The following is a 20093-nucleotide window of genomic DNA, read 5'->3' as shown; positions in this document are numbered from 1 at the left end:
GATAATTGCTTTATGGGTTTAATTTGAGATAGAATTAGTGATGCAAGGATGGTTATTTTTTTTGTGTTTATTTAAAGCTCCCATTGAGATGAAAAATATATTTTTCAAAGGAGTCCTGCACATTTAAACACCAGCGTAGGTGCCACTTGGAGGTACAGCAAAGGCTAAAACTATGAATGAACACATTAGGGATTATGTACGTAACAAAAAAAAAAAGGTTAAATAACTGAAATATATTCTAATTTCTTCAAAATAGCCACCCTTTGCTCTGATTACCGCTCTCCAAGAGCTTCAAGAGGTAGTCACCTGAAATGGTTTTCCCTTCACGGGTGCGCTTGAAGCTCTTGAAAGAGAATGCCAAGAGTGTGCAAAGCAGTAATCAGAGCAAAGGGTGGCTATTTTGAAGAAACAAGAAAATAAAAGCATGTTTTCAGTTATTTTACCTTTTTTGTTTTTTTTAAGTACATAACTCCACGTGTTCATTAATAGTTTTGGTGTGACAATCTACAATGTAAATAGTCATGAAAATAAAACGCATTGAAATGAGAAGATGTCTGAGACACTTCTGGCCAAACGCCGTTATGTTAATGGTATGAATTAATATTGAACGACCACTTTATATTGTCAATATTGGCGACTGAGTCATTTATTAACATTGCACTTGGGATTCTTTCCAATGAAAATATGTGCCTTGGCTCAAAAAACGATGAAAAACACTGGTCTGCACAACCAAAAATGTGATATTTTTTTGTTTTGTTGTGTTATTATTGGCTCCCATAGCAACGCGCGCCTGACGTCTCGCAACAAATGTGTGTTCCTACGTCCGGAATCAAACACGCGTGTGTTGTAATCACGCCAAACTTGGTAGCAGACAACAAAGACGACTATTTTTGGACCAATGAAGAATCACAACCATATCTTTTTTAGGCTGAATATACAGAGGAAATAAAACGCTGCTTATAGTGAAGTGAAGTGAATTATATTTATATAGCGCTTTTCTCTAGTGACTCAAAGCGCTTTACATAGTGAACCCCAGTATCTAAGTTACATTTAAACCAGTGTGGGTGGCACTGGGAGCAGGTGGGTTAAGTGTCTTGCCCAAGGACACAACGGCAGTGACTAGGATGGCGGAAGCGGGAATTGAACCTGCAACCCTCAAGTTGCTGGCACGGCCGCTCTACCAACCGAGCTATGCCGCTATAGAATAGCGAGCACGAAGGAAGAGTAAGATGTCGGGGCAGACAGAAATCGAGAGTGAAGTGAATTATATCTACATGGCGCTTTTCTCTAGTGACTCAAAGCGCTTTACATAGTGAGACCCAATATCTAAGTTATATTTTTAAACCAGTGTGGGTGACACTGTGAGCAGGTGAGTGAAGTGTCTTGCCCAAGGACACAACGGCAGTGACTCGGATGGCAGAAGCGGGGATCGAACCTGGAACCCTCAAGTTGCTGGCACGGCCGCTCTACCAACCGAGTTATACCACCCCCAGAGAGTGAGGTGAAAGTGATTCGAAGCTGCAAATGTGGAATTTGAAGACAAGCTACTTCGGCATAAATGGAGCGCTTACCCAAAAACAACAGGGAACGTCCCCGGCTAGTTGGACCAAACAGACAACTGTTCCAAGTGATCATGATACACGCAGCACGTCGTGTGTTCGTACAACTACGGTAAATACACTGTCTGGCGAGCTGTGTACAAACAAAACATGAAATAATGCTTTACACATACTGTAATGTGATTGTTCATGTTTTTCACTCCGCACAGAATGGTGTTTTATCACGGCAGAGCAGCAGAAAAACTGTCAATTCCAATTTTCGCAGCAGAGCCAGAGAACTCTTGCGGCAATTTTTGCAGAATGGCGCCTTCAAAAAATGTGCTGTCATTGCAGAGGACATCGAAGTGGACGTGGAGTGCACACAGTTCTCCCATGGAGAAATGGACAGTGTGAGCAGCGGCGCCGCCAGCGACCTGGACGACCAGAGCAGCCGGCAGAGCTCAGCCAGCGACGAAGGCTACTCCACCTGCAGCTTGCTCAAAGTGGCCTTCTCCGCTTGAGGTCAGCGACGCTGGCCGCGCTCTCTATGGCTTTAACAATCACCAGCCTACACACACACACTCCAACCTAAACTGTCCACCTAAAAGTACCAGCCTTAAGCTCAACTCTAAACCTGAATGTCTGTTGCCGGAATCAAACACACTTTCACTGGATAGGAACCCAAAAATCAGGGGGCTAAAACTCCAAATCAATCAAGTTGATCCCTCGACAAACCAGCAAAAAAAACCACTCAAAATACCAGCTTGAAGCTCCAAAAAGTAGCCCTTTACCTTCCGAGGGCGACGACGTCTGCATTCCAAAATGTGTTTGGCTGCTTCTTACTAGCAGGAGCCACAAGCATCAAACCCTACGTGGCATCTCTTAGTTGTTCTAATTTATTTTGCATATGATGATAGTATTTATTTTTGTCGGATATATTTAACTGCGCCCCCTTTAAAACGCACCCCCCTCCCTCTTGGAACGTAATAAGCTATCCACCACTTGTCCAAGCACAAGGCTGAAGCAATAAGCCATCTTTTTAAGTTCTGTCCATCCTCCAAAGCGTTTAGCGGCCCAATTGCGAGTCATAGGTACAAAAAAAAAGATTGTAAATGTTTTTAAAAAAAGCTACTGTGCATGTGTGCTGAAGGTTGTAATGCGCTATTTAAAAAAAAAAGAACAAAACAGAACGACTTAAAGGCCTACTGAAATGAGATTTTCTTATTTAAACGGGGATAGCAAGTCCATTCTATGTGTCATACTTGATCATTTCGCGATATTGCCACATTTTTGCTGATTTAGTAGAGAACGTCGACAACTTTTGGTCGCTAATAAAAAAGCCTTGCCTGTACCGGAAGTAGCAGACGATGTGCGCGTGACATCACGGGTTGTGGAGCTCCTCACATCTGAACATTGTTTACAATCATGGCCACCAGCAGCAAGAGCGATTCGTACCGAGAAAGCGACGATTTCCCCATTAATTTGAGCGAGAATGAAAGAGTCGTGGATGAGGAAAGAGAGTGAAGGACGAGAAAAAGAATAAGAAAAAAAAAGACAAGGGCAGTGGGAGCAATTCAGATGTTATTAGACACATTTACTGGGATAATTCAGGAAAATCCCTTATCTGCTTATTGTGTTACTAGTGTTTTAGTGAGATTATATGGTCGTACCTGTACAACCTGAAGTTCGGCCCTCTGCACCTTTCTTCAGCTACAGTCGACGGGCGGTGGCGATGCCCATCTCTGCCCTTCGCAAGGGACCCTCTTTGAAACACGATCTTTCAAAATGATCGCTGCATAATACACTGTACTTTGTTTGTGTGGTCCAATCCAACCGTGTTCGCTTGACATCTCTGTTCCATAGTAAAGCTTGAATTTCATCTTTCGGGAATGTAAACAATGAAACACCGGCTGCGTTTGTGTTGCTAAAGCCGGCCACAATACACCGCTTCCCACCTACAGCTTTCTTCTTTGATGTCTCCATTGTCCATTGAACAAATTGCAATAGATTCAGCAACACAGATATCCAGAATACTGTGGAATTTCACGATGAAATCAGACGCGCTAATAGCTGGGAACGATGCTGGAACAAAATGTCCTCGACAATCCGTGGCGTCACGCGACGCGTCATCATACCGAGACGTTTCAACCGGACATTTCGGAGAGAAATTTCAAATTGCAATTTAGTTAAATTGGCATGTGTTGCAATGTTAATATTTCATCATTGATGTATAAACTATCAGACTGCGTGGTCGGTAGTAGTGGGTTTCAGTAGGCCTTGAAGGTTGTAATGCACTTTTTTTAAAAAAAGAACAAAACAGAACGATTTGTTTCATCATTTCGTCAATTATGAGCGTAACCTGCATTTTTCCTTCTGCTCATGACTCCATCACCACCAAATTGTGTCTTATCGTGGGTGTATGACTCTTGCACAAGTCCCCGCGCACCCGCTCCCCCCCTACCCAACATTCTGGGAAAGATGTAAAAAATGCACTATAGAATCATTGTTTGGGATTTCACAAAAAAAAGCACAGCCCTGATGTTTTCTAGTGCGACTGTCAAAGCGTGCCCTGCTGATACTTTGGTTCCTGATGACTCTCCCTGGAATCCTAATAAATCTCTTCCAACAACATGTCACCCGCTTGTGTTCAATCCCACCTTGCATTCTTCTATAATTTCACGTCTTTACATTTCAGTTTCAACGACACGACAGGTGAGGCGAGCAGCTACGAGCCGAGAAGAACGTGATAAAACTCAACAAATGGATCTTTTAATAGTTGCTTGTTATAAATACAGAAGTGAAAAGCATCATTGCTGTTATTGATGCATTTACCCTGAAATGAAAACACACAGCACGGTGGCTTGTGTGGAATTAGGGCACAAAGTCTACGTCCTGTGACCTCATTGCGAAGCGGGGTCACGCACTTCCTACTAAGAAAACTACACCGACATTTCAATGGTATTCGAGTCGTTCCTCTTGAGCTGGACAAACTTGGATCATGTGTACGCACAACGTGGAAAACAAGCTTACATTCAGCGTGGCGCTGAAAGGGTTATAATGTATTTACAAGAGACACGGGAGGAGGAGGGGTTATTGTGGCATTAAATGTCTGACGTTGTATTTGGATGTGTCGTTGTACTGAGTCATGGGTTTGTCGGCGATGCCGCACGTTCCCACCCCGACTTTTCCATTCACGCTTTCCGGGGAGGCAAATATGCTCCTCTTGACCTGGAACAGAAAAAAACACTTTATTACTAAGTAGCTGGCAAGACAGAGTCCACATTGAAAATGATCTAATTAACCACTTTCTAGTAACTGCAGTCTGCCATAGTTGACAGGTGCGTCGTCTACAAAAACTAATAACCACATGCGTCTCTAAACAGTGGCATTACCAGCTGTGGCTGTAGGCAACCTCCTGATGGACCTTTTTTTTAATCAACCCTTTAAAATTACATTAGAAGAGGGAATATTTGTGCATAAATCAATTACTTATATAGCTATAATTAATAAATTGCATATTATTAATATTGTGTGTGTATACACATACATATGTGTATATACATATGTAATACTTTAGTGTGTCTATATATATATATATATATATATATATATATATGTATATATATATATATATATATATAAACCAGTTTGTCCAACCACTGTGCCGCGGCACACTAGTGTACCGTGAGATATTGTTTGGTATGCCGTGGGAAATTATGTAATCTCACCAAATAGGGTTACAAATATCATTTGCAAACCAGTAATTATAATCCGCCATTAATATGTTGTTGTTGAGTGTCTGTACTGTCTAGAGCAGTGGTTCTCAAATGGGGGTAAGTGTACCTTTGGGGGTACTTGAAGGTATGCCGAGGGGTACGTGAGATTTTTTTTTAAATATTCTAAAAATAGCAAATTCAAATAGCAATTCAAAAATCCTTTATAAATATATTTATTGAATAATACTTCAACAAAATATGGATGTAAGTTCATAAACTGTGAAAAAAAAATACAACAATGCAATATTCAGTGTTGACAGATAGATTTTTTGTGGACATGTTCCATAAATATTGATGTTAAAGATTTATTTTTTTGTGAAGAAATGTTTAGAATTAAGTTCATGATTCCAGATGGATCTCTATTACAATCCCCAAAGAGGCCACTTTAAGTTGATGATTACTTCTTTGTTTAGAAATCTGTATTTATAATTGAATCACATGTTTATTTTTTTAAGTTTTTGGTTATTTTTATATCCTTTTTTCCAAATAGTTCAAGAATGAGCAATATTTTGCACTGTTATACAATTTAATGAATCAGAAACTGATGACATATGCTGTATTTTGCTTCTTTATCTCTTTTTTTCAACCAAAAATGCTTTGCTCTAAAAAGGGGGTACTTGAATTAAAAAAATGTTCACAGGGGGTACATCACTGAAAAAAGGTTGAGAACCACTGGTCTAGAGTTCGGCAGAGTAACAATGTAATATTCTTCCTTATCAGTAGGTGGCAGCAGGTAGCTAATTGCTGTGTAGATGTCGGGAACATGGTTTGTGGTGATCACAATATGCAGACGACAGCGGGAGGGAGTGTGAAGGTAAAAAGGTATCTAACACCAAAACCAAAAAATAAACAAAAGGCATTAAAGCTTAGGGAAGGCTATGGAAAACTAAACCTAAAACTGAACTGGCTGCAAAGTAAACAAAAACAGAATGCTGGACGACAGCAAAGACTTACAGTGTGTGGAGCAGACGGCGTCCACAAAGTACATCCGTACATGACATGACAATCAACAACAAAATAGGAGCGCAAATCCAGAACTCAGGAAAACACCAGTGACAGGTGGTGACAGTAACTACTTTGAGACAAGAGCTATATTGATGCAGGGTTGGTTATGGTTAAAAGTCATGTGGGAACAACGTTTTAATTGTCAATATCGCCTGCTGAGTTTAATGTTTTAATGTTTTGTGTTGGTGGTGTGCCTCGAGATTTATTCAATGAAAAAAATGTGCCTTGGCTCAGAAAAGGTTGGAAAAAAACAGCCTAAACAACTGAATTAAGTAAAAGACAATCATGAACTAGTTTAAATATTCAGTTGCTATTGTTACAATGCTCTATGTGTTTTTTTCTTCTGCTGATTAGAATTGTGATTAAAAATTAAAAAGCTAAATCCTTTAGTGATCAAAAATAGTTTAAAGTCAAATGTATTGGTAACATATTAGTATGGCCAATACTGCCCCTGTCAATGGGTTATACTTGTTCATCGTCTTTCTACCTTCAAGGTACTCCAAACACTTTGACACAAAGCCCTAGCCACTACCCATCAGGACCAAGGACACAACGGACGTGACTAGGATGGTGGAAGCTGGGAACGAACCAGGAACCCTTAGGTTGCTAGCATGGCCGCTCTACCAGCCGAGCCACGCCGTCCCCTGTAACTACATTGTATTGGATCAATAACCAGATTTGTAGAATGACCCAATAGAATAAAATAGAAAGTACTTTATTGATCCCTGGTGGAAATTCGGCGCCACAGTTCCCTCACAATAGACAAAAAATACTTGGGTATTTTTACATGTGAATCATATAAACACTTAGGTATTTTTTACATGTGAATAATCACTACAAGCTCACTTTCCAAAGAGTAATGTGATTTTATGTTTCTTTTTTAGTCAACAGCTCCCACAGTACAATTAATGTGTGTCATTGTATCAGCTGATCTCACTTATGGACGATCAATATTGGGATTGGCAGCATAAATCCCTGATCAGAACACACTTAAGACATTTGAGGTGCTCTGCAAACTGCAAATTACAAATGACTTTATACAACAGTGGACGCGCTTAAAAAAGCAATCAAACGCAATTCTCCAGGATGGCGGAGGAAATAAAAAAAAAACGCTTTAAGTGATTTTCTTTTGTATCCCCGACCAAACAACATGCATTTAAAGTTTCTACATAAAAGAAAAGTATTAGCCGAGAAATAATAGTTTGGTGCAGCCCTACATAGGACGCAACTTTGTACCATACACGTTTGGTTGGAAATCAGAGGGCAGATTAGCTATTTATACTAGGATATGCAATAGTATTTGTGTATACATTGTTGGCAAAATTCATTTGTAAAAATCAAAGTCAGAGTAAAATGTATCTCACCTGTCCTTTCTTGGTTTTTGAGTAGGTTTTGTTGTTGAACATTTGCCACTTGGACTTTTGGTCCTCCCGCTCCTGCTCCAGTTCCTTCATCCTCAGCACCTTTTTCTGGGCTTTCTTCTTTTTATATTCCCGCTGTTCGGCTATCTGCTCCTTCCTGAAGAGATAAGGGGGAAAAAAACATCAAGCGCATGAACCATTTTCACTTCAATCTTCATTACACAGGAAACACCAGAGATGCTGAAGGAGATATATTTGATTGTACCTCGACTTGGACTTTAAACCCAGCAAATCATCGTCCAGGTGGCCTCCGTCCTCTCGCGACTTGAGGTTCTGCAGAGGGATCACTTCGGCGTTGCCGTAGCTGATGAAGGTGACGGCCGCCGTGCTGTTTTCATGGTCGACCTCCTCGATCTCGGCGTCGTACACCCTGCAAAAGAACCACGACTGTAAGCAGGTGAGTACAGTTCCAAGAACTTCACGGTGAAAGATGTGGACAATAATGTAACAATGGCATGATTCGTGTTCCAGGCGACACTCACTGTCCGTCCTGACTCCACACGGCCAAACACTTGTCCCCCACTTTCCAGATGTGCTTGGCGGGAGCCGCCGGGGCGCCATTGGTACTGGGAGCAGCATCAGCGGGCTGTGAGGCCAGGAGGTCTTTTGTCAAGTCAATGACTTCCTGAAAAAAACAGAGTGAATATAATGGAGGTCAGGTGATCTCCTTAAAAGGGGACAGTTCCTTATTCCAGTGTTTTTCAACCACTGTGCCGTGAGATACAGTCTGGTGTGCCGTGGGAGATTATCTAATTTCACCTGTTTGGGTTAAAAATGTTTTTGTAAACCAGTAATTATAGTCAGCAAATGATGTGTGGTTTTTGCGTGTCGGTGCTGTCTAGAGCTCAGCAGAGTAACCAAGTAATACTCTTCCATATCAGTAGGTGGCAGCCGGTAGCTAATTGCTTTGTAGATGTCGGAAACAGCGGGAGGCAGCATGCCTGTAAAAAGGTGTCTAAGGCTTAAACCTAAAATAAACAAAAGGTGAGTGCCCCTTAGAAAAGGCATTGAAGATTAGGGATGGCTATACAGAACGAAACTAAAACCAAACTGGCTGCAAAGTAAACAAAAACAGACTGCTGGGCGACAGCAAAGACTTACTGTGGAGCAAAGACGGCGTCCACCAAGTACATCCGAACATGACATGACAATCAACAATGTCCCCACAAAGAAGGATAAAAAAAACTGAAATATTCTTGACCGCTGAAACAAAGTAGATGCGGGAAATATCGCTCAAAGGAAGACATGAAACTGCTACACGAAAATACCCCAAAAATAGAAAGAGCCACCAAAATAGGAAATAAAGCACTACACACAAGAAAACAGCAAAAAAGTCCAAATAAGTTAGGGCGTGATGTGACAGGTGTGTGACAGTACACCTACTTTGAGACAAAAGCTACATTAATGCATGCTTGGTTATGCTTTAAAGTCATATCCAACAATTGCGACAATGACTTTTTACTGTCTACCAAGTTTCGTTTTTTAGTGATTTCTGCTGGTGGTGCGCCTCCAGATTTTTTTAACACAGAAAATGTGTCTTAGCTCAAGAAAAAACACCAGCCTAATGGGACCCTTGGCTCAAAAAAGGTTGAAAAACACAGGCCTAATGGGACACTAGACCCAGAAATGCCCGGATGTGCTTCTAGGTCAAGTGATTGCTACCCACCTACACATGCATTATTATCATGTATTATTTCATCCGTGGTGCAGTTGGTCTCAAAATAATATTGACAATAATACTGTTTATCGGCAACGAATTGTAGGTCAATTATTATCGCAGAGCAAAATTAGTTTTTGGTCCAGGCCTACTTAGGAAACATTTAAAGGGGGGAATGAGAGCAGTTTAATTACAGAAGCTGAGTTTCCAGGGAGGGTTGGACTCCGCCAAGCCTGCCCTTTGACACCAAATCTGTTCATAACTTTTATGGACAGAATTTCTAGGCGCAGTCAGGGCGTTGAGGAGATCTGGTTTGGTAGCTGCAGGATCAGGTCTCTGCTTTTTGCAGATGATGTGGTCCTGATGGCTTCAACTGGTCAGGATCTTCAGCTCCCTCTTGATCGGTTCGCAGCAGAGTGTGAAGCGACTGGGATGAGAAGAGACACCTCCATGTCCGAGTCCATGGTTTTCGCCCGGGAAAGGGTGGCGTGCCATCTCCAGGTTAGGGAGGAGATCTTGCCCCAAGTGAAGGAGTTCCAGTACCTCGGCGTCTTGTTCACGAATGAGGGAAGAGTGGATGGTGAGATCGACAGGCAGATTGGTGCGACGTCTTCAGTAACGTGGACGCTGTATCGATCCGTTGTGGTGAAGAAGGAGCTGAGCCGGAAGGCAAAGTTCTCAATTTACCTGTCAATTTAAGTTCCCATCCTCACCTATGGTCATGACCTTTGGGTGATGACCGAAAGGACAAGATCACGGACGAAATTTGTTTCCTCCGCCGGGTGGCAGGTCTCTCCCTTAGAGATAGTGTGAGAAGCTTGGTCATCCGGGAGGAACTCAAGGGTAAAGCCGCTGCTCCTCCACATGAAGAGGAGCCAGATGAGGTGGTTTGGGCATCTGCTCAGGATGCCACTCAAACGCCTCCTTAGGGAGGTGTTAGGGGCAAGTCCGACCGGCAGGAGGCCACGGGGTAGACCCAGGACACGTTGGGAAGCCTATTTAGAAGCATGACATCCCACTGGGTTGAGAGTTTTTCCTTGCCCTTATGTGGGCTCTGAACCGAGGATGTTATCGTGGCTTTTGCAGCCCTTTGAGACACCTGTGATTTAGGGCTAAATGAATAAACATTGATTAAGGGGTTAGTGCATCTGCCTCACAATACGAAGGTCCTGATCAGTCCTGGGTTCAATCCTGGGGTCGGGATCTTTCTGTGAGGTATTTGCGTGGGTTTTCTCCAGGTAGACCGGCTTCCTCCCACCTCCAAACCTGTGCACCCAGGGGATAGGTTGATTGGCAACACTAAATGGTCCCTAGTGTGTGACTGTGACTGTGAATGTTGTCTGTCTATCTGTGTTGGCCCTTGCGATAAGGTAGCGACTTGTCTAGGGTGTACGCCGCCTTCCGCCCGAATGCAGCTGAGATAGGTTCCCGGGACCCCAAAAGGGACAAGCGGTAGAGAATGGATGATTGACATGTCTCCCGGCGGGCCTGGGAACGCCTCAGGATCCCCTGGGAGGAGCTGGACAAAGTGGCTGGGGAGAGGGAAGACTGGGCTTCTCTACTTAGGCTGCTGCCCCCGCGACCCGACCTCAGATAGGCGGAAGAAAATGGACGGATGGATGGAGTTTACTGCAAAAAGAAAGAATCGCTGTGACAACGTGCATACCTGCAAGTCTTTCTGTAGTTTGCGGAGGTCTTCATTGTCCGCATCAGTGGATAAGGCGACTTCAACCTGCTGGAGCTGAGCTTTGTAGCTGCCGAGCTGTTTCACCAAGTCCTCCGACATCTGTGGGAAAAACACAGTTAGCATGTCAGCATCTTGGCTAAACTAAGGAAAACACCGTTAGCATCGTGGCTAAGCTAAGGCCACTTCCTGTGTTAAAATGTTAGCATCGTTGCAAAGCTAAGGAAAACACTGTTGCTTGTTAGCATCGTGGCTAAGCTAAGGAAAACACTGTTAGCATCTTGGCTAATCTAAAGTAAATACCGTTAGCATATTAGCATCGTGGCTTATCTAAGGAAAACACTGTTAGCGTGTTAGCATCGTGGCTCAGCTAAGGAAATCTCCGTTAGCATATTAGCATCGTGGCTAAGCTAAGGAAAACACCGTTAGCATGTTAGCATTGTGGCTTATCTAAGGAAAACACCCTTAGCGTGTTAGCATCGTGGCTAAGATAAGAAAAAACACCGTTAGCATATTAGCATCTTGGCAAAGCTAAGGAAAACACCGTTAGCATGTTAGCATCGTGGCTAAGCTAAAAAAAACACCGTTAGCATGGTAGCATTGTGGCTAAGCTAAGGAAAACACCGTTAGCATCGTGGCTAAGCTAAGGCCACTTCCTGCGGTAGCACACACGGTCGGGGACGGAGAGGAACGCCACTATCCAGGCGGTGGAATCGGCTTACACAAAACACAAATACCAAGCCAGAAGCTAATGTTAAAACAAAAAGTCACATAATAGGTCTGCCTGACGCGTGTCGTTAACAAACTATTGCCGCTAGCTTAAACCCTCGTATCTCACCAAGCTAATGCTAACAGGTTAGCAGCACGAGAACCGGCGAAATCACACGTAAAAGGCGCAAATATGTCTAACCACAATGTGTCCCGCAACCTAAATGAGTTATATATGAATGTACTGGAGGGATACAGCTGGTGAACATTCAACTATTTCGTCTAGAATTAGCCAACGATACTCACTCTCGAAGAACAACAACGGAGGTAGAACGTCGTACTTCCGGTGCGTGGAAAATAATCTCGCGATGACACCGCAGATCCCTTTATTTTATTTTATTTTATTTTATTTTATTTTATTTTAAAGTAATCAATCCAATAAAATAATACATAATAATACCATTCCAATCCCAGCAACATTCAGAATAGCAATAAACAGAGACATTTTTTTTGAAACCACACGGTAGTACAGGGTTTATGGTGTATATACTGTATGTATATTTGTATGTGCTTATGGTATATATATATATATATATATATATATATATATATATATATATATATATATATATATATATATATATATATATATATATATATATATATATATATATATATATATACATATATGTATGTATATATATATATATTTAAATGTGGTTATAGTATATATATATATATATGTATTTATATATATATATATATATTTATATGTGGTCAGTGCATATATGTATTTATAACTACATATAAATATATATACACTATAACCACATAATTATGGGACGGCGTGGTGCAGTGGGCAGAGTGGCCGTGCGCAACCCGAGGGTCCCTGGTTCAAATCCCACCGAGTACCAACCTCGTCACGTCCATTGTGTCCTGAGCAAGACACTTCACCCTTGCTCCTGATGGGTGCTGGTTGGCGCCTTGCATGGCAGCTCCCTCCATCAGTGTGTGAATGTGTGTGTGAATGAGTAAATGTGGGAGTAGTGTCAAAGCGCTTTGAGTACCTTGAAGGTAGAAAAGCGCTATACAAGTACAACCCATTTATAAACATATAAATATATGTATATGTATATAAATATATATACTATATATATGTATTTATATGTATACATATAAATACATATACATTACAACCACATATAATTATATATACACTACGACCACATATAAATATATATGCACTATAACCACACATAAATATATATATACACATATATATATATATACTACAACCACATATAATTATATATACATTACGACCACATATAAATACATATACACTATAACCACACATAAATATATATGCACTATAACCACACACATATATATATATATATATATATATATATATATATATATATATATATATATATATGTATATATATATATATACACACTCCAACCACATATAATTATATATACACTACGACCACATATAAATACATATACACTATAACCACACACACATATATATATATATATATATATATATATATATATATATATATATATATATATATATATATATATATATATATATATATATAAAAGAAAAAATGTGGTTTATCATTTTCACCCAAATTAATGATTTAATCCAATAAAATTGTCAACTTTTACTCCTCTGTTAATATATTAATCCAGTATATCATAATGAGTGCCGATGTCATTATCAGCCTTCAGAGTCTCCAGAAGCAGGAGAAGCCCCTCCCTCCCTCCCAACCTCCCACCCTCCCACATTCAGCCCTTATAAAAGAGCCTCTCTCCTTTCTGCCATACCTGCTTAAAACATCTGTTCGAAACCCATCTGGGTCCAATTTTTTTGTTTGTTTCAACTGCGAGGATCCCGAATAAGACAGAAGAATGAAGACTGCTGAGCTCAGCTATTAATTTCGATGGGTTGCCTGAACTTGAGCAATGAGACCAGGCATCCTTACACCGCCCGGACCTCGGCGCCGCTCACCCTCCTGGTGGGCGTCCTCATCCTGCTGACCGTGTTCGGCAACGTCGTGGTGGTCATAGCCCTGACCACCAGCCGGGCGCTGAGAGCCCCCCAGAACTTGTTCCTGCTCTCCCTGGCCTGCGCCGACATCCTGGTGGCCACCTCGGTGATGCCCTTCTCCCTGGCCAACGAGCTGATGGGTTACTGGTACTTTGGCAAAGTGTGGTGCGAAATCTACCTGGCTTTGGACGTCTTTTTCTGCACCTCGTCCATCGTCCACCTGTGTGCCATCAGCTTGGACCGATACTGGTCCATCACCCGGGCCATCGAGTACAACCTGCTGAGGACGCCGCGCCGGATCAAAAGCACCGTCTTTATCGTTTGGGTGCTGGCGGCCCTTATTTCCTTCCCGCCTTTAATCACCATGAAGAAGGACGAAGGCAAGGAGGACCGGCCGGAATGCAAAATTAACGACGAGCTTTGGTACATTGTCTTCTCCAGCACCGCCTCCTTCTTCGCGCCTTGCGCCATCATGGTGCTGGTCTACGTGAGGATCTACCAGGTCGCCAAGCAGAGAACTCGAGCGCCTCCGGGTGAGAGGTCGAGAGAAAACGGAAACCAGCAGGATCCAAAGTGCATCGCCGACGAGCAGGAGGAGGAGGGGAAAGTCCGAGGGGAGGAGGAAGTGGACGAGGAGCAATCCTCGTCCGACGAGAACGAAGTAGCGTTGTGCTCCCGGACGAAGAAACGGTGGAGAGCCGAAACGGCGGCGGCGGCGAGCAGGTGGAAAGGCAGGCAGCGGCGGGAGAGGCGCCTCACCTTGGTCCTGGCCGTGGTGGTGGGGGTATTCGTCCTCTGCTGGTTCCCCTTCTTCTTCACGTACACGCTCACGGCCGTGTGCCCGTGCTGCGTGCCCGAGACGCTCTTCAAGATGTTCTTCTGGTTGGGCTACTGCAACAGCTCCCTCAACCCCGTCATATACACCGTGTTCAACCACGACTTCCGCAGGGCCTTTAAAAAGATTCTCTGCAAAAAGGGACGTTGATACTTGTAAACAAAACACCTCCCTCGGAGCATGTTTCATTTGTTTATGCAAGGTGGCATCTGTGGCGTTTGAGGGAATATTGCTGTTTGTTGTCACCTCATAGCAGACCCGGGCAAAATATGGATTTTTAGGACTTTTAATCCGGCCCACCGGGACGTTCTACATAATTTTTTTAGACCTTCATCATCATTGTGATGTGCAGTGTAGTTTTTAAAGGCCTACTGAAACCCACTACTACAGACCACGCAGTCTGATAGTTTATACATCAATGAGGAAATATTAACATTGCAACACATGCCGATACCGCCGGTTTAGTTTACTAAATTACAATTTTTTATTTCCCGCGCAGTTTCTTGCTGAAAACGTCGCGTGTTTGTGACGTTATTGGTTGAGCCGACATTTTTAGCCCAGGACCACCTACGGCTAAAAGTCGTCTCTTTCCATCGCATAATTATACAGTAATTTGGACATCTGTGTTGCTGAATCTTTTGCAATTTGTTCAATTAATAATGGAGACGTCAAAGAAGAATGCTGTTGGTGGAAAGCGGTGGATTGCAGCAGCCTTTAGCAACCGAAACACTGCCGGTGTTTCTTTGTTTGTTGTGAAGCTTTAGCAAACATGTTTCTCTACCACATGTCAACCAACAAGTTTTGGGATGAGAAAATTGTGATATTAAGTCGGCTCTTACCGGAGACTTGTGCGGAGTTAGCGTCCTCCTGCAGCAGCTGTCATCTTGGCTCCTCCATTGGCTTAATTCTCTCAGAGACACTGGCGTTCACCGCACCACTGCGACTTTCAGGTACGACTTTATAATCTCACTAAAACACTATTAACACAATAAGCAGATAAGGGATTTTCCAGAATTATCTAATAACATCTGAATCGCTCCCACTTGCACTCGCCTTTTTTCTCTTTTTTCTAGTGCTTCACTCTAACTTTCCTCATCCACGAATCTTTCATCCTCGCTCAAATTAATGGGAAAATTGTCGCTTTCTCGGTCCGAATCGCTCTCGTTGCTGGTGGACATGATTGTAAACAATGTGCATATGTGAGGAGCTCCACAACCGGTGACGTCACGCGCACATCGTCTGCTACTTCCGGTACAGGCAAGGCTTTTTTATTAGCGACCAAAAGTTGCAAACTTTATCGTCGATGTTCTCTACTAAATCCTTCCAGCAAAAATGTGGCAATATCGCGAATCGATCAAGTATGACACATAGAAGGGACCTGCTATCCCAGTTTAAATAAGAAAATCTCATTTCAGCAGGCCTTTAAATGACCGTAAGTCTTGTACTATACAAAGTGTTTCAATGGTGGAAATCTGCACTTTTGGGTGTTACAGGAGTTATTACGGTAATGTACGTCAGTGTTTTTCAACCACTGTGTTGCGATGGGAGATCATCGAATTTCACCTATTTGGGTTAAGAATATATTCTTGCAAACCAGTAATTATAGTCTGCAAATGATGTGTTGTTGTTGAGTGTCGGTGCTGTCTAGAGCTCGACAGAGTAACCGCGTAATACACTTCCATATCAGTAGGTAGCTAATTGCGTTGTAGATGTCGGAAACAGCGGGAGGCAGGGTGCAGGTAAAAAGGTGTCTACTGCTTGAACCAAAAATAAACAAAGAGTGATGAGCCTAAGAGGCTTTGAAGCTTAGGGAAGGCTAGGCAGAACGGAACTAAAACTGAACTGGCTGCAAAGTAAACAAAAACAGAATGCTGGACGACAGCAAAGACTTACTGTGGAGCAAAGACGGCTTCCACAAATAATAAATTTTATATGTGAAAAGCATTTTATATTGAGCAAACATCCTCAAAGTGCTACAGTGTATTTTAAAAAAAAAAAAAAAAAAGATTAAAAAAAAAAAACTAGAACAGCCTAATAGCTAGTATGCATATATCTAAAAAAGTTTTTTTTTAAATGTTTATTTTTTTTTCTAAAAGAAGGGTTTTTTAAGCCGGGCAGCACGGTGTAGGAGGGGTTAGGGCATCTGCCTCACAATATAAAGGCCCTGAGTAGTCCTGAGTTCAATCCCGGGCTTGGGATCTTTCTGTGTGGAGCTTGCATGTTCTCCCCGTGACTGCGTGGGTTCCCTCCGGGTAGTCCGGCTTCCTCTCACCTCCAAAAACATGCACCTGGGGATAGCCCCCTCCCACCTCTAAAGACATGCACCTGGGGATAGGTTGATTGGTAACACTAAATTGTCCCTAGTGTGTGAATATTGTCTGTCTAGCTGTGTTGGCCCTGCAATGAGGTGGGGACTTGTCCAGGGTGTACGCCGCCTTCCGCCCATGTGCAGCTGATATAGGCTCCAGCCACCCCCCGCGACCCCGAACGGGACAAACCGGTAGAAAATAGATGGATGGATGGATTTTTAAGCCTTTTTTAAAAGCACACACAGTCTGTGGTGCCCTCAGGTGGTCAGGGAGAGCGTTCCACTAAACTGGAAAAACCCGGTCCCCCCATTGTTCGTAGCTTTGTCCTCGGAGGTTGGAGGAGGTTAGCCGGAGTGGAGGTGTCGTTAGGAGGATTTGGGGGTGAGCAGTTGTTTGAGGTAGAGAGGGGGGCATTTCCATGGAGGTACAAAGTGCATCCGAACATGACATGACAATCGACAATGTCTCCACAAAGAAGGGGTAAAAAACTGGAATATTCTTGATCGCTAAAACAAAATACAGTTTCGCTCAACGGAAGACATGAAACTGTTACAGGAAAATATCAAAAAAAGAGAGAAAGCCACCAAAATAAGAACTAGAACTACACACGAGAAAACAGCAAACAAGTCCAAATAAGTCAGGATGTGATGTGACAGGTGGTGACAGTACACCTACTCTGAGACAAGAGCTATAGTGATGCATGCTTGGTTATGCTTTAAAGTCATTCCCAATAAATACGACATTTTACTGTCAACTGAGTTTCGTTATTTTAGTGATTTCTGCCGGTGGTGTGCCGCCGCATTTTTTCAGCGCAAAAAATGTGCCTTGGATCAAAAAAGGTTGAAAAACACTGATCTAGATCACAGCAGCTCAGACCAGGAACAAAGCAGAGTGTGGCCTGTATCAGGAACAGAAGCAGAAGCACATTTTTACAACAAAGTTCTGCATAAAAGTGATAATATATCATATTGTAGTTGTTTATTACATTTTTTACAATTTCTTACATTTTTGTTGTGATTTTCTTGATTGTAAATAAGTCTGAGAAGTAAAACATGTTCATATGTTGTTAATATTCAGTGTTTTATTGTTCATAGTTAATATTGTAAATCCCAGTAAAAGAGGAGCGATGTTCACATGTTGTCAATATTCAGTGTTTTATTGTTCATAGTTAATATTGTAAATCCCCCTTCTTTATTTCCATGAACATTTTGGGTGTCTCATTCAGTAAAAAAAACTTAAAATTCCATTCAATTGTTTTATTTAAGGTGGTCTGTCATAACTTTTTAGAACTCTATCGGACATTGTTACTTTTGGTATTAGTGTTCCTGAAAAAAAGGGACCTAAACACACAAAATGTACAGCAGCTAAATGTGTATATATCATTTATACACACATTTTTTTAGACCTCTAACATCAAAACTGCCATTATGATGTGCAGTGTTGTTTATAAATGACCGTCAGTCTTGAACTATAGAAAGTATTTCAATGGTTGAAATGTGTCAGGAAGCAAATATTTTTACAACAAATTTCTGCATAAAAGTGATAATATATCATATTGTAGGTGTTTATTACCCTTAGCATTCATATTTTGCTGTTTGTTATGTTTATGTTGTGTTTTGCTTGATTATAAAATATGTCTATTGAGGAGCTGGTCTGAGAAGTAAAAGATGTTCACATGTTGTCAATATTCAGTGTTTTATTGTTCATAGTTAATATTGTAAATCCCCTTTCTTTATTTTCATGAACATTTTGGGTGTCTCATTCAGTAAAAAAAAACTTAAAATTCCATTCAATTGTTTTATTTAAGGTGGTCTGTCATAACTTTTTAGAACTCTATCGGACATTGTGACTTTTGGTATTAGTGTTCCTGAAAAAAAGGGACCTAAACACACAAAATGTACAGCAGATTTTTACAGCTAAATGTGTAAATATCATTTATACACACATTTTTTTAGACCTCTAACATCAAAACTGCCATTATGATGTGCAGTGTTGTTTTTAAATGACCGTCAGTCTTGAACTATAGAAAGTAGTTCAATGGTTGAAATGTGTCAGGAAGCACATTTTTATACAACAAATTTCTGCATAAAAGTGATAATATATCATATTGTAGGTGTTTATTACCCTTTACATTCATATTTTGCTGTTTGTTATGTTTATGTTGTGTTTTGCTTGATTGTAAAATATGTCTATGGAGGAGCTGGTCTGAGAAGTAAAATATGTTCATATGTTGTTAATATTCAGTGTTTTATTGTTCATAGTTAATATTGTAAATTCCAGTAAAATAGGAGCAATGTTCACATGTTGTCAGTATTCAGTGTTTTATTGTTCATAGTTAATATTGTAAATCCCCTTTTTTTATTTTCATGAACATTTTGGGTTTCTCATTCAGTAAAAAAAAACTTAAAATTCCATTCAATTGTTTTATTTAAGGTGGTCCGTCATAACTTTTTAGAACTCTATCGGACATTGTGACTTTTGGTATTAGTGTTCCTGAAAAAAAGGGACCTAAACACACAAAATGCACGGCAGATTTTTACAGCTAAATGTGTATATATCATTTATACACACATTTTTTTAGACCTCTAACATCAAAACTGCCATTATGATGTGCAGCGTTGTTTTTAAATGACTGTCAGTCTTGAACTATAGAAAGTATTTCAATGGTTGAAATGTGTCAGGAAGCACAATTTTTTACAACAAATTTCTGCATAAAAGTGATAATATATCATATTGTAGGTGTTTATTACCCTTTATATTCATGTTTTGCTGTTTGTTATGTTTATGTTGTGTTTTGCTTGATTGTAAAATATGTCTATTAAGTTGTTGTTGATATTCAGTGTTTTATTGTTCATAGTTAATATTGTAAATCCCAGTAAAAGAGGAGCGATGTTCACATGTTGTTAATATTCAGTGTTTTATTGTTTATGGTTAAAATTGTAAATCCCCTTTCTTTATTTTCATGTACATTTTGGGTGTCACATTCAGTAAAAAAAACTTAAAATTCCATTCCGTTGTTTTTTGAGGTGTTCCGTCAAGACTTTTTTAGAATTCTATGGGAAATTGTGTCTTTTGGTGTTGGTGTTCCTGAAAAAAAG

At 41.1% G+C, this 20093-nt stretch overlaps 3 protein-coding genes across 4 annotated transcripts in view; 2 read left to right on the top strand and 1 right to left on the bottom strand.

The window, feature by feature from the left end:
* LOC133559638 (max-interacting protein 1-like) overlaps window positions 1-4167 on the top strand; it is a 20784-nt gene extending 16617 nt beyond the window's left edge. Inside the window, exon 6 of the mRNA XM_061911579.1 lies at window positions 1893-4167. Within this exon, the coding sequence (XP_061767563.1) occupies window positions 1893-2059 (167 nt within the window). The 3' untranslated portion in view covers window positions 2060-4167. The remainder of the gene's footprint in view (window positions 1-1892) is intronic.
* Window positions 4168-4285: 118 nt separating this feature from the next.
* smndc1 (survival motor neuron domain containing 1) lies at window positions 4286-12154 on the bottom strand. 2 transcript variants are annotated; one of them, XM_061911580.1, is made up of 6 exons: window positions 12096-12154; window positions 11064-11183; window positions 8223-8365; window positions 7946-8110; window positions 7684-7837; window positions 4286-4766 (listed from the first exon to the last, which is right to left on the bottom strand). In XM_061911580.1, the coding sequence occupies exons 2-6, from the start codon at window positions 11181-11183 to the stop codon at window positions 4629-4631; spliced, it is 720 nt and encodes a 239-aa protein (XP_061767564.1). In that variant the 5' UTR covers window positions 12096-12154; the 3' UTR covers window positions 4286-4628. The 2 variants fall into 2 exon arrangements, with proteins under 2 accessions (XP_061767564.1, XP_061767565.1); XM_061911581.1 differs by lacking the exon at window positions 12096-12154 and adding an exon at window positions 11920-12063.
* A 1494-nt stretch (window positions 12155-13648) lies between these two features.
* LOC133559637 (alpha-2A adrenergic receptor-like) lies at window positions 13649-19878 on the top strand. The gene has a single exon (XM_061911578.1). The coding sequence runs from the start codon at window positions 13745-13747 to the stop codon at window positions 14834-14836; it is 1092 nt and encodes a 363-aa protein (XP_061767562.1). The 5' UTR covers window positions 13649-13744; the 3' UTR covers window positions 14837-19878.
* The last annotated feature ends 215 nt before the right edge of the window (window positions 19879-20093 follow it).

This window comes from Nerophis ophidion, linkage group LG09, assembly GCF_033978795.1.
Source record: "Nerophis ophidion isolate RoL-2023_Sa linkage group LG09, RoL_Noph_v1.0, whole genome shotgun sequence".
Lineage (NCBI taxonomy): Eukaryota > Metazoa > Chordata > Actinopteri > Syngnathiformes > Syngnathidae > Nerophis > Nerophis ophidion.
This window is presented reverse-complemented; position numbering and strand designations above follow the sequence as displayed.